The following is a 15,508-nucleotide window of genomic DNA, read 5'->3' on the forward strand; positions in this document are numbered from 1 at the left end:
CTGCTTAAAAAAATGAAGGGAGAGAGGTTGAGGCAGCCCAGAGGTAAATGGAGGGGAAAGACAAATTTCTACGCATTGTAGAGGAGGTAAAACTCAAGAGTTGCACCTTATTGGGCATATAGAAAATAACTTACTTGTGCTATTTTGAGGAAAGTGATTAGATTTTAGAGATTTAACAAATATCTTTAAGAAGAGTTAACCTAGAAGGGTTGTATACTAAACAAAGGCAGCAGCTCTTGCTTTCCATTGCAAACCAAAAATGTCAGCAGCAGCTTTAGCTTATATTAAACTCAGATACACCATAATAAGTAACATGCTTTTGCTTTTTATTACATAACTGGTTATAACAAAATGGTCAGAGAAGGTCCAAGTTTACGTCTAAGTTGTTTCCACATGTTATGGATTTTTTTTTTTTGAACTGGCACAGTGACAAGCACACGTGTTACAATACCAGTGTCACTGTTCAGTTGTCCCAGTGGGCAACATGACAAAGAGCCACCAGCATATCACCGCAACCATGAAACTGAGGTAACTGAAAATATTTCACACATTTATTTAGTTTTATTTACCCCTGCACTGTTGGGATGTCAGGATACCACTGATGGGTCAGTCAAAAGAAGTCAAGTTGCAAGCCTTGTAAAAAAAGTTCATACTGTCCATGTCCATTTCTTTCACTTCTACATGAATTAAAAAACATTTGAGAAGTTAAACCTTCTTTGATTGTAAATTGTTATCTCTGCTTTGGCCCAACCTATAAAGTAAAAATTTCATATCTTAGAAATGCTGCATTGGACTGGAAAGGTAAGGGCATGCATGCAGTCATGGGCGCACAATTAGTTAGGAACGGTGGGGACATGTCCCTATAAAATCCAGCAACTCCTGAGTTGTCTCTCTCATTTTCCGTCACACACAGCAGCTGAGAGATCTGTGCTCTCTATGGGCAGCATCACAGCCGTAAGTCTTGCCTTATAAACCTTTAAACTGTTCTAATTGCCTCTGCTCTTTTGTTTCTTGCTAACATGATTGGCAGTCCCTGCTGTCACTCAAAAGACAGAGCTAGCACTAACAAGTTTCAGAGTGGCACTAACAGATGTTGAGAAAAGAAAAAGATGAGCATTAGGAGTTATTTTACACAAGAAAATGATTTTCCAACCACCATTGCTATTCATAATGGTGACAATGAAGTACTCACTCGGCCAGAAATTTGTTTCTTTAACATGCATCAGTATGTTATATTGTCAGGTGAAGGAATCAAAGCAGTGAGGAGGAGATGCAGAGACAGGTGGAGAGGCTGAATCAGGGAAGCTTTAGTACACAGAGTTGTGACTTGGTCTACATAACTAATTCAAATTGAATCAAAGTCATATTATCTCATGATAAAGTGTTTCCCTGACTTTCACATAATGTTGAACACACTTTAAAAGACATTTTATTCGGAACAGATCCTTGCACAAAAAAAACCAAACCAAACCAAAACAAAACAAAAAAAAAAAAACAAAAAAAACAAAACAAAACACGTTTTTCAATTAAAATAAAAGTGGTGACATCATAAAAATGCACATTTCCTCCAACATAAATTATATTCAATTTCAATTTCAATTAGTCAAAGTGATTGGATATAGATTTTCTTGTTCAAATTATTACAGCCAAACGGATGTACTTTGTAACAATGGTTTATCATTGTGTTAATGGATATATTTTCCTCCAAGGTTTCGTTAAGTTGATTAATGAAAGTAGTGGATTTTTTGTACTGTGTGATTAAAGTACATTTCTACAGAAGCGTAGAGCTGTCACCCAGATAAAAAAATATTAGGATCTTGTCAGGTTATAACGTGATAGTTTATTATAAAAACATGAAAAGGTGGTGAAAACATGGACTAAAAACAATTTTCATCTTTGTATGGGGAAACTGTGTGTGCTATGGTCAGAGAAACGTCTAATTTACCATATGGGACTGAGTTGTACTTCAGTGGAGAAGTTTGAAGGACACTGTCATATTGTTGACGTTACACTTTTAGAGCAGACAGGACCACGTCTTTATGTTGGCAACTTATTTCTCCCAGTCCCAGCGGTGCATATAGCCTTTATAATTTTCATTTTTATTTTCAGAAGACAGCCATAGGCATAATCACTGGTACATGATATTAACTAAAAGCAGCACACACACTCCATGGCATCTCAGACACACGCACACACCGTCAGGCAGGCAGGTGACGTCCCATGATGCTCTGTCCCACATTTCTGTATGTAAAACAATCTATCAGAGTAGAACAATTATTCCTTGACAGAAAGAACTGAAATGTTTCTGCTTGATGAGAATAATATATTTCGCTCCAACATTTCTAAGTCGCAACAACATCTGCATACAGTCCAGGCTATTTTATTTCATGTTCTTACAATAAAATTTATCGCGTTATAATGTGACACATTTTATTGCAAGAACATGAATTTGCTCTAAATGACCAGGGTCAAAGTTGTACAGGGGTGCAGTAAATCTATTTGTATCTTATTTTAATGCTTTAGAAAAGGTTTACATGCACTGAACATTGGAGAATAAACCTGCCTGTTTCCTGCTGAGAAACTGTCATTATTGTCCCCAGGGTTAAGTAATTTAACTGAGGGATATATTTAAACAATTGTTATACCATAATTATGTACAAATACACCTGCAGGAACTATGCAAGAGAAATCAATATATCACACCTAACGTAAAACTCACTGCACAGCAGATCTCAGGTCTTGAACTCTGGCAAGAAATAACACACATTTTAAAAGTTGATCCTTTTTAACCTGACAGTATGAAATTCCACATTAACAATACAATCTGGACATACAGTATTGTCCACAGATTTTGATGTATTTTTTGAATGTGCATAGCTAATAATCATGTCATGAAGAGAAGACAGTCCCTTTATAACATAAGATGGCAGATCAGCATCCTGGGGATAATCCCCAAAAATACAGATAAAAATACCAAGATGTGTCAAATATTACAAATTAGCTCATAGCATGATTCATTTGAAACCTTAGCTCTATAACATTTAGTTTATGGTTTATGTGAATACATTGATGAGTAAGTTTGCAGATAATTGAAATAAATAAAGTCAGAATCTGTCCTAAGCTTTATCTTGACCCTTATGCCTCTATTAGGTGTCTTTACCCTCTCTAACACTGCTTTGGGAATTGGTGAAGAGTCCCAGGAAACACTAAATGCTCTATGTACTGATCATAACCGCATGTTGGCAAAATATGACATACTTGGGAGATTTAGTAAAACTTGGAACAAACATAGACCTGTATTTCCATATTAATCTGCAGTGTTAGAAATACCCCAAGTGGAGTAAAATGCTGACTTTTTACTGTGCTAAATCCTTGAACTTTCCTTCTGCAGCTAGAAGAGTAAATTATGTGATACTCCACTCAGTTTGACTTCTTAGAGAGAAAGCTGCAGCCAGTAAAGATGGACAAATGCTGTCCTCATTGAGTGGCAATGTAATTACAACACATGTACGTATGTGTAATAGTGTGGGCATGCGTGTGCTGAATCGTTGGTATAAAGCAGAATTAGTCACTCTCAGCAGATAACCATTTAGAGCTAATGGCACATACACCCACTCAGGGTTTGCTTAAAAGCTTCTGAAAAATGTGGGCAAGGCCCCACAATTGTATGAGAGCTGCAGTTTATACAGCTTGAGCCTTTTCACTCCCACAAACCACAGTGTGCATTTTTACAGCCATATTCAATACATGTTAATATGCTGCATGACCCCTCCAAGACTGCCTCTCCCACAGCTCGAGCGGGACATGTTTGGAGAAGACTTCCGTCAAAGGTCGCCTGCTGATAGCGAGGAATTGCCAATTAACATTGGTGTCAAAGTGTCAATCTAGGCTGATTTCCACTGCGTAACCAAGCAATAAAAAGCACTTATGACAGAAGAGGCAGAGAAAGAGGAGCAGGACAAAGCGAAGAGGAAAGTAGAAGAGAGACAGATCAGGTAGAATTACTCTAAATGCCTTTTCATTCAATGTCAAAGGCATTGCTGCATAATTCAGTCAGCCTGGGTGGCAAATGCTAAAATAGCCAAAAATGGGGCAGTCAGAGTACATTGCCTCAATGATAGCCACCTATAAAAGAAGATACACTCATCCTGAGTCTGTATTAGAAACAGCAGGGTGCACTCAAGAGCTCATCCCGCAGCAGACAAATGATAATGACTGCAATTTTCAGGTGGGTGGAAAGTAGCATCGCTGCTAGAGCAGCTTCAGACAGTAATCATGAAGTCTGTGCACCGCCATGTTTTCTTTCTTTTAAAAAAAAAATCTAAACTTTTAGCAAAACTGTTCAGCAGGTGAACAGACTTGCAGGGTTTCAGTATCTGACTTTTTTTAAGGTGACATTGCAATTTTATGTAATAAATAAAAGTGAAGATGCTAAACATGAGCTGCATTAAAATTCTGCTTTGGACTGACAGAAAATCTAAAACAGTCTCAACATCTGCACTTTTCTTCTTTAAAGCAGATGTGCCAAGCCATGAGGAAAAAGACAGAGTAAAATAAAGTGAAGCAGCATCTGTTCAGTCTCGCCTGCTCATCTCCTCTTGGCTGAGTTGTCTGTAAATCAGGGACAGAGGGTTTGACTCTGCACGCCTGTCACCAGGCATCAGCCTGTAAGTCCAGATTTAACGCTGGAGAAAAAGAGATTCATTTTACCCACTTTATTGTGAGTCAATACTGTGAGCTATGGCAATTTTATTGGATTACCATGGTAACTGCTGGAAAAAGTGGCTTCTCTGTCTTTGTGTGCGTCTCTCCCTGTAGAAGAGGCTGTACCGAACGCCTCTACAGGTCTACCACAGGTCAAAATGCTGTAATAATGTTCACAGAACTAACTCCTTTAAAAAATCATTTGTGAAACACTTAACATACATTTTACATGTGCTCAGTTTGCTCTGCGTTGGGTGTAGGTTTACTTATTTACACCAATAAATTGTTGGCAGATGGATGCTGGCAGACCCCAGGAAAAATAGTTACTGATGTCTCAGTAGCTAATGGGGATCTTAATAAATGAAATGAAATTAATTTAAATTAAATGTAGTTGTTTCATACATACATACTAAATACAACCTTTTATTAAAAACTTTCACTTTTTGTTTCAGGAGACCAAGGGATAGAGGTCGGGCGCTGTTTTACATACTCTGAACAAACCCTCAGACCATCTAACAAGACCCAAGTTACCAGAAGTGATTTGCTGACTGGAGTTTTAATAATTTCATATCCATAATAGAGCTGACAGCTCCATCTGCCTAGAGTAGAGGGGGGTTGGAGTTCCTTGCGGCACAAACACAGAGAACAATGAGTGAGCATCTGGAGTCGACAAACCTAAACGCCCCAGCCTACCTCCCCCTCATTCTTCCTCCTCCTCTTACCACCTGTAAAATGACCAGAGCGCCAGGACTAAAAGCTGTAGCATCCAGACGACATTCCCACCCAGACTAACTGAGATATGCAAGATGCTGATCACGCTGTCTGAATGCAGGAAATTACACATCACCTTTCAGTTATTAACCACCAAGGCTCTATTCTATATGTTCACTGATGCTGTGGCCTGCAGCAAGACATCAACTAATTATAGAATTACAGTCACCTCAGGCGGTGAGTCATTAAACCTCAGCTACTGTGCTGACAGATGACATGTATGAGAACAGTTCAAGTTAAATGAGGCAGGAAGCATGCATTGTGCTTTAGTAAAAGCTTTTTATGGATGTAGAGCAACTTTTACCTTGGCTAAATTTTGAACAAAAACTGAAAGAGTTGTCCAGTGCAATCCCTGCCAGCAGCGAGTAGGAGTAAAGACACATAGCTCACAATCAACAAGTGCAACTCATGCATGCTGTGGCAAGCTGTCGGGTACTTTTCCTTTGTCACTATATAACAGATTTCCAAGCAAAGCCAACTTTTTTCCCAAAATGTCATACCACAAGACAAATTAATAAAACACACACAGGAGTCGTCCAATGTGATGGCAGACATGGCAGCATAAAGCCTGCTAGAGTACATTGACTATTTTTGATCATAGCTAGCATCAAATCAGGTCATTTGAATGTGTAGCTTTAATTATTTTGTTGTAGCACTCGCAGAATCTCAAACGCAGAACACCCTGGCTTTATTTGGACACACTGATACATGCACAGCAACCAGAGTTACACAGCACTCTTCCTCAGAATTAACATTAGGATTTATCTGCCGTCACTCTGCAAGACAAAAAGTATATTTAATCTGCACAAAAATACAGCCTGCTGCTGGTATCTGACCAGTGTGTGTTTACTGTGAAACAGAAACATCTGAGTTCGCGCCTGGAGACATTTCATTTCAGAAGACAGGAGACTTTGACAACTGTTCCAATGTGCTCTGAAGCTTGCATTTCTTAGTTTATTTCCAGACCACATGGGGAAAGAGGGGCAACAGGTTTCATTGTCTCATGAAATATTCATTGTACTTGACCACATTACAGCTAGAAACTCAAAATTCAGACTGTTGTCAGTATCTAAAGGCTTTTAGGGTTTTTCTGCTTTATTTTGCATTATGTCTCTTTATATAAACGACCACTTGCATTAACAGTGATCTCATGAGATGGTTATGGTCATAATATACAAATTCCATATGGAGCTGAGACCCTCATGGCTGGTATTACTGCTATTTTCTCCTCCTCTGTGCTTCCTGTTTTCCTCTGCCTGTCTCTCCCTTTCTCCTAATGTATGTGTGAGTGGGAGTGGTGTTCCTCATCCCCTCCTGACTGCATCACCCTGACCTTTCTCCCATTATCCCATCAGCACTGAAGTGCTTATTCTCTATTTTAAGGCAATTGGGAGCTCCTAATTCTCTTTCTCTCTCTCTCTGACTGGGAAAAAGCCAAAGAAAACATCACCAGTAATTGCTTCTTTTAAGCTGTAATTCTACCAAACTTTGTTTTATTTCCCTAGACCAGCAGAATAAACAGTTAATTACAAGTAAAGGTGTTACACTATCATTGTGCAGTGGTTGAGACTGCCACCATTACCTCAGGCCTCCATACTGAAGTTAAGAATGTCTTCCATTAGACGCCAGCTGTGCTTCAGTTTGACAAATGCTAAAATCCACCACATTGGTTTAAAAAATGGTTTTTCCTATTTAACTGATCAAAGTTATAAACTTTAATAGTCCTCATGCAGCATAACATCTGTTGGTTTTCCTTTTCGAAAGCATTTGAAACAACTCATTAATGAAAACAATAAATTTTAAAGGCAGCCATGTTTTTCCACAACTAAAACTAATGTGAAGATTTTATTCTCCATTTTTAAAATGTATTGTTTTAGCATTTACGCCTGTTTTTTCCATCTCTCTCCACCAAATTGTTCTCTATGTCACAGTACTGGAAACACTAGTCCCTTAGCTTTGTTTTAGACTCTTTGTACTTTGACTATCTGAATTACTCTTGTGTTCAGCCTGTGCACTGCTCATTCACAAGCTTCGCTCCCGCTCCAGCCTTCGTCTCCGAACTGCTGCACAATCGGCTTCCCTCAAGGCTTCTGCCTCTGCTCTTACCTCCATTCTCTCCTTTGAGTTCAGCAATATGCTGTTCTTAACCTTTCTCAAGTTTATTTCCATGTCCTGCTTTGAGCTTCTATCATCTGGCAACATTATCCATGAGTCATAGTAAATTACTCCATGCATGTATCCCATTTACTGCACAGCTGCCTGCACCTATTGGCATAAAAGTCCTTCTGAGCACTCTAATACATATTTTTTAAGCTAAAACTTTTATGTGAATCAATAACGTCAATAAGGAAGTCATTTTCTGGTCTGGTTCCAAAGAATTGACAATTACCAAACACCTTAAGAAACAACACAATCTAAAGACTCATTAGTCAGCGGTCAGACTGTTAGGAAAGTTGGCTTTGTTTCTCCCAGAGGTTTACTCTAAGCTGAGGTGTCTTTGTCAAATACAGGAAAAGAGGAAAACTAATACGGCATGCAGTTACTCAAATAGCCAAACAGTGTGGAATTGTGATATTAATTGGAAATGTTCTGCATAGATGGTTTGGGGTGTTAAATGTAATATGATAAGATGCAAAAAGCTTCCTCACAATGCAGCTGAGCACAGATCACCAGGGGTTCATTAAGCCCCGTGCTGATTGAACTTTGAATGGGAAATTAAATCATAAATCATTCACCTAAGATAGTCATCACAGTTGACGGAAAGAATAAAAGAAAAATGCATACAGTGGATACCAGCCAGGTGCCAAGCACACATATCTCAAAATTCCTGAGTTTGTGCATAGAAAAGGAACTATAATGCATGCAATTGCGCTACTTTTTCCCAAGAAACATTTGAATAATTATGACAAAGTGTGAAAGTGCATCAGTTTTAAAATAACCTGTATCCTATAAACTAAACCATGAAGCACACTTGTTCTGGCTGATCAATGAAAAAAAATCCTTCAATAATACTTATTAATAGTGCCATTGATTCATTTTGTTTTAAGCATAACTTATCACGTTAATCTTGATGTGCCATGATATTAACTTCTTTTATATAAAATAGATAAATCTTTGACATCTAGGGGATCATTTTTGCTGAATGGTTAAATATGCATTCTTTCTTTTTTTTCATATTTACTTGTGCTTAGGCTGAGAGACTCTTTTCGTTATGCTTGCATAGTGAAAATAAAGATCTTGAGATGGAGCTTTCTGTCCACACTGTGTTCATTACGTGCATTCAGGCCATTTACAGCGAGTTTGTGGAAGCGCCCTGCAGATGCAGCAAATACAGCAGTACCATCAGAAACCGTGGGGGCAGTGTTGCCAGATATACACTAAAAGTCAAACGTTTGGACACACGTACCCATTAAATCCAATGGGTAAGTGCACAGACCACCGCTGACTGCTGTGCTGCCTCTTTTTGTCTCTTTCTGAGTATGAACATTATTAAGTGAACTTTAAACTCTGCAGTGCCCTCTAGTTGCCTAACAACAATGCTAACGTAAAGGACACATGGGAATATATGTGAACAGTGATGCTTGACAACGTTTGACACAGATGTATCTATTTACACATGCAGAGAGAATAAAAAGGAGCCCTGCAGTTAAATTTACAAGCCCATGGATGAGGTACCTAACATTCAGGCCAGTGTTGCTGTTCACCTGCAGGTTATTTTGGACTAAATGTAAATTTTAATGTCTTCAAATATTTTGTCATCAGATCCCTTTTACCCTTTGACCACTTCATGTTTATTGAATGAGTATCAGTAAGTGTGCCATACCAAAGGAGCTGCGGCAGTGAGGACAAACTGATGTTAGAAACTGCTTTGATGGGTATGCTACCTTCAGTGATAACCCAAATTTAAAATAAAAATACCAGCATTTGTCAGGATTATAAACATTCTTTAAGGCTCCAAGTGTCAATTGTATTACCTTTCCCTTTTGGCACCATTAAAATAAATAAACAAAAAAAAATGAAAGTAATTTGAATTAACTTTCTAGACACACACTGATATAAATTTAATTTGTGAAATAAGCTGACTGTTGCCTTACTCTGATTAAGATACATTCATTTAAATGTTTGCCAGAGTTTTTCCCAATCTAAAATTGAATTCATCACACTGTTGAATGTAGAGTCTTTTTAACCATCCTCTAAGGCAAAGAAATAGGCACATGATATAAATTTGAAGTGAAGGACCTCTCCTTTTGCAATAGTTTCATTTCATCAGCAATTCAATGCTGTGCTGCTGGTGTGGTAATTATATCTTGCCTTGGGGCTAATTTGAAGCAGACATGGGTTAATGTGTTGTGAAGGCAAAAGCAAGTCTTCAGCAGCAGTTCAACAAGCAGGCTTTCCTTTTAAAAGTGAGTCTGTTCATCTGCTTTAATGACAAACAAACTGCTTTTTTTAAACAATAATGCGCACTGAGTTGGAAGAAGTCAGACTCTTTCCAATTTTCAGCCCACGGTGCTGACTGATTTCCTCCTGGATACAATATCAAGCCATCATTCGAATCACAGGTGGTCTCACACTCGCCTCCCAATCAAGAGAAAATTAAGAGATCACAACAATGCTGACAGGACAATTAAGCACTGCAGTTTCACATTCATAATAAACAACTAAGTCACAACAGTGCAACACATGTTTATGCCTCTAACATTAAAGCCCTTTTTCAAAGTCATCTTTGTTCCTCTGAGAGCTGAGTCTTTCCTTTTTGCAAACTTAAACAGAAATGAGAGGCAACTTCATCTATGAGATCCAGGTGTGTTGTCCCAGTTTAGGCTCTGCTGATGCTTGCTTTCATTACCAGAACTCAGCAATCATGAAATAATTCAATGTAAATTCTTCAAGGAAATAAAAATCAAGTATTGCAACATAACATTATAGCCACAGGTCGTTCTCCTGCTGCTGCAAAAAGAAGCTCTGACCAATCAAGAAGTGGATAAAAGTCGTCTTAGAATGTGCAGGTCTGGTACCAGGATGTGAGCGATTGATCCTTGACTCCCAGTGGGTTGTGCAGTCCCTGCATCCCATAGAGGCATAGACACTTTTAGATTGGTATCTGGATGGTTTAGAAGCTGGTGAACATTACTCTGTCATGTTCTTTGAGTGCTTCCTAAAATGTGTTTAGCAGGACTGATAAGTCCTGCAAGGGGAAGCTGCTACTACAGGAGACTGGTGTTGACGGGAAGTGTCCAGTTATATCCATGTGAATGTCATGATGCAGAAAACGGCATTACAACAAGATGAGCAGTGGTGCTTGTTAGTGGTGTTAATGGCAGTTTCTGATCAGTGTTTTAACACATTATGCAGCAGCAAAACTCATCTTAAATTAAATTTAAATAAGTGGGAGATGACAGAGTACTTGTAATAATCCTAATTGTTCCAGGCCTACCTTTCTGGCATTTTTGTTATTGGACCAAATGGGGAAACTTCACTAAGCATGGTTTGTGTTGAAGAGATGTTAAACACGACTTATGTTTCATTAGATTTATGAGGAAGTCATGTTCCTCATAAATCTAATGAAATGTTAATTCTAATATGGCTGGCTGAGATGTTTGAGTGTTGGCAGCACAGAGGGGCTGCCCTTAAACGTTACACACGGCCATGTGCACATTTCAGGAATGTGTGCTACACCATGATCAAGGTCATAGTCAATGAATCAGGGGCTGTTTCACTAAGCTGTAATATTATATTCATAAAAGGGCATAAGGAGTTTGTCTTTCAGTATTATTACTGATAAAGCATGTAAAGTTTCCATTTTACTGATGAGCCTTTTCTCCTGTCAAGAAAGTGTTTTAGACTAGGCCTGCACAATTATGGCCAAAATAATAATCTGGTCCATAATATTAAAAAGAGAAAAAGATATAGTTATATGTAATAATTATTTGACATCATGATTTCCTGGAACATTATTGAAAATAGTTAACTGCTGAGAGCAGACTGAACTCTCTTTATAAAAGAAATGAATGCATTTGCAGAAGCAAAGGTATGGAGGTTTCACAAGTTCAATACTCGCACAAAAAAAAACCTTAGATACTGGGCCTCTGCACATGACTAAATAAAGTAATTCTGTTTGAAGATAAAAAGTCTTTTCATTATTCAGAACCTTCTTTTTTAAATTTTTTTTCTGCTATAAGTTGACTTGAAAATAGTTTTTGTTAAAATTAATTCACCATTCACTTTAAGGGACCATCTTTACAGCACTGAACGTGGTAATGCTGAAGTTATTTTCTGTTTATCAAAGTCAACAAAAAGAAAAAGAAACTGAGGCTTACAGCTCACTTTAGCCAGTAAAGGTTCTTTTTCTTTTAATCTTACCTGGTGTTTCCCCAGGCTTTGGTGGTTTGACAGTCTCAGTGTTGCCGTTACTGGACTTGGTGGTGCTCCTGGACTCTGTTGTGGTCACCACAGTGAACGTCCTTTGGGAGAGCCTGGTTGTAGTGCTAGTGGTTGTAGCCTCTGTGGTAGTAGAGGCCCGGGTGGACAGCGTTACATTGAGCGCCGCTTTGCCATCATCATCTATGCTATCGGTCCCTGTGGGTCCCCAGTCAATAAATCCAGCCACCGTGGTAGTCCGGCCCTCCTGAGACTTGTCATAGCTGTCCCATTTGAGCTGCCTTCTGGCTCTAATTAACAACCTCCCACTTGATAAAGCTGCAGGAGCTTCTGCTATTCCAGGCAAAGAATCACCTCTGTCTACTTGCGAGTATCTCAACCGGCACTCCTGACATGCCGCTTGTCCTTTATGTGCTGGCCTATGATGTTTTTGACCTTTGACCTTTGGTCCTATCCCTGCTCTGTTCTCTTGGGGTGGAGGGATAGGGTTGAGGAGCCGACGAGCCAGCGGGCTCACTGTTCTCCAGTGAAGCTTGTTGGGCATGTCCCAAAGGGGCTGCAGGCGAGGACGGGAGCGAGGCACCGATTTAGCCGTGAGCTTGATCCCTAGACCTTGACTGAGGGGGCTGCACACGGAGAAGTCCAGGGTGAGGTGAGTCATTGCCAGCAGGATCCACACTCGGTGTGCCACACAGCTGCCTGGCCGCAAAGCAGACGGACTGCAGAGAAAACACAGAGTGCAAATGAGAAAAGACATTCAAATGAGGTTTTCTCAAGTCTTTCATCTTAAAGTTATTAGTCTGCCGTAAAGAAATGCAGCTGCATTCATCATCTGGTTTCACACTTGTCAAAGTTAAACTCCGTAACGCCTTAAACGCCCATTCAGTTAAGCTTCCGTAATAATTAGTTTTGCAGAGTGCCTCTTGAATTGTAGTTAAAAGGTCAGAAACAAAGCAAATGTAAAACGAGAGAAAGATTCTGGATTTGTGCTCGAGCTGTCATAAGCAACACAGATTTATCCTTGATGTAACAGATCCATATCAATCCAGGGATGATTACAACAACACCCAAGGTCAGGTCAGCTTTAGTTGATCATCATATTCAGCACTATCTCCCCCAGACACAAAGTCATCTGATTCCCAAAGAGAAATTTGATTATGCAAACCAATGTTTAGGGAGGTAATATGCTATACAAGCAGACAATATAGAATGACAAGTATGATGCAGGAACCTTCTCTTACATAGATGGCACATTCATTTTTTGAATAGTAATGCATGGTCTTTATTGCTGTATAAACTTCACTTCTGGTTGCAGGGTGATAGAATGCTGTTTATACAGGCTGTGACCCGACAGTGGGCTGTTTTTAAAGACAACCTTCAGTGGCCCCTGGGATAAAGCTACACATTGATTCCTGAGGGAGAAAGCTCATTATGGTCTATCTTTCATCTCTGCTGTCCTTGACCAATACAAGCCCACAAGGAAGGCTTCTTATGGAAGCATCACAGAGGTGATGATAGATGGAAATGTGTGAATGGGTTCATCATTTGTGAGTGGCACCACAAAGAAATCTGTTGGACACATGATTATCAAGTCATGATTGTTCAAGTTTATCATCCCACTATACAAAAACTGGTTATGTAATAAGAAAACATGTATTTTTTCTTTCCTTTGTGCATGTGTGTGTGGACATGTGATGATGTGGAAAACCATGTTTTTTTATAGTCTGCTGCACTGACTGAGAAGTGATTGAGAAGGGCAATTTAATTGAGCCATTGCGAGAGTTTTGGCCCTGACCTCGGACTGAGATCTTGGCACTTGCCCAATCTGCCCAATCGAGGGGGCTCGGTTTTAACTCCACAAGCCAAATGACAAAGAAATCTGATAAGGAAAGTGGTTGCTGCCCATCATTAATATTATTTCTCAACAGGAAAGGTAGACCTGTAAATGTTTAATGAGTGTGTTTGTTGAACACTTAGCTTTTACTCCTGTGCCTGAGGGAAAATTGCAAGAAAATGCAACAGAGACGACGGCAATTTATAAAAGATGGATGAGTTATTCGTTGTTAGCTGTGGTAGGTATGTGAATATGGACATGAGACACTAAAATAAAGCTGTGTTGTGATTTTCTAGGATTTTTTTCATATAATTGGTTCTTAGACGTGCAAGATAATGGTAGCTCCGTTTGTTCATTGTTCATTATTGATTTTAAACATTTAATTGATCAAACTGCTTTTCTTTATCTGCAACCTGCATCAATGCAAATATTTATTTGTGATTGTAATAATTAGCAAAAAGACTAATGCAGCTTCAGGTCATTAACGCTATTACATTTTCTTTATACATTTTTAATTTATTAACTACTTTGATTCCAACAATGCATTTTATTTGCCATATCTTTATGTAATTAAACCAAATTTGTTCAAATTGTCTTAGTGAATTTACTCAAGGGCTTCAAAAACTACACATGTAAATTTCTCTAAAATGTTAAACTAAAGTCAGAAAAAGCTATTTTCAGCTATATTAAGTTTTTTTTTTAAATCAAATATTACTTTTATATGTTATTAAACTGGACCCTGAGGAAAACTTTAAGGAATAATCTTTATTTATATACAAACTGAGGCACCTGTGAGTCCACACGTGATGTGCTGCCCATCTATGCTTGCTTACATGCATTATAAAATTGATTTTAACCAACCAGAAAGTTCTAAGAAAAATTATACAAACACCAGCAAGTGCTTTGCCCTGACAAGACAGAGATTAGTCATAAGGATATCTCATTCTGAATCATTGCCTCTATTGTTCTTCATTTATTCATATGTTATTTAGAGCAGAATAATGCTAATCAAAGAGCCGTGAATTAACACTATTGCTATTCCAAGATTACTTTCAAAAGACAGGGCAGAAGTGAATAATGTAAAATTATCTGTATTTGGTCACAAAAGTATTTTTAGTTGAATATTATACATATACCATCAACATACTACAGTACCCTGATACCACTATTATAAGTTTAATCACAGCAGCACAAGCTCAAGATAAAGTGGCCCGAATGCAAGTAATACTTTCTAAGAACTGCAGTTTCATAATTCAAGACTCACTAGCAGACTTTGACATCCCTCATAATGAAAATATAATTTGCAAGTACACTGCACAGATGGCAGCAGCGGTGCAACATTGACGGCGTGAACAAACCAGATTGCTTTCTGGTGGGACTGTGTGTCTGGTGTCCTATTTTATGAGCACATGCTACATCATACTGTCATTGCTAACTTCAAAGTATAGGTAAGCCCTAACAATATGGCAGGAAATCCCTTTAGAGGCGTTTGAAACATCTACTTATTCTGAATCTGCACTGCCCCAGTCTCACATTTTTATTATCAGGATGTGATGGTACATTTTGTTCTTAGTTGTTTTGTTTTTGTTTTGTTTGTTTTTTTTTGGATGGAAAAATTTAACTAATAAATAAAAATGTTGGGTGCTGGAGAACCTTATGTGCATGTTTAGTGGATTAAATGCTATTTTCTGCCATTATTCAATGACCTTACTGGCTGCCTTCAAGTCCTAGATCTCATTATGCCAATTCCATACTTGAGCCAAACATACTGGGAATGAAATGCATTTGTAAAGTTATGGAGCGAGCTGTTAATTAGCA

At 38.5% G+C, this 15,508-nt stretch overlaps 1 protein-coding gene across 1 annotated transcript in view; it reads right to left on the reverse strand.

Annotated features, from left to right (window-relative positions):
* Positions 1 to 15,508, reverse strand: part of ajap1 (adherens junctions associated protein 1) — a 51,565-nt gene that overhangs the window by 12,064 nt on the left and 23,993 nt on the right. The window contains exon 2 of the mRNA XM_042004959.1: positions 11,839 to 12,575. Coding sequence (XP_041860893.1) covers positions 11,839 to 12,575 — 737 coding nt within the window. The remainder of the gene's footprint in view (positions 1 to 11,838; positions 12,576 to 15,508) is intronic.

This window comes from Melanotaenia boesemani, chromosome 13 (genome assembly GCF_017639745.1).
Source record: "Melanotaenia boesemani isolate fMelBoe1 chromosome 13, fMelBoe1.pri, whole genome shotgun sequence".
Classification (NCBI taxonomy): Eukaryota; Metazoa; Chordata; class Actinopteri; order Atheriniformes; family Melanotaeniidae; genus Melanotaenia; species Melanotaenia boesemani.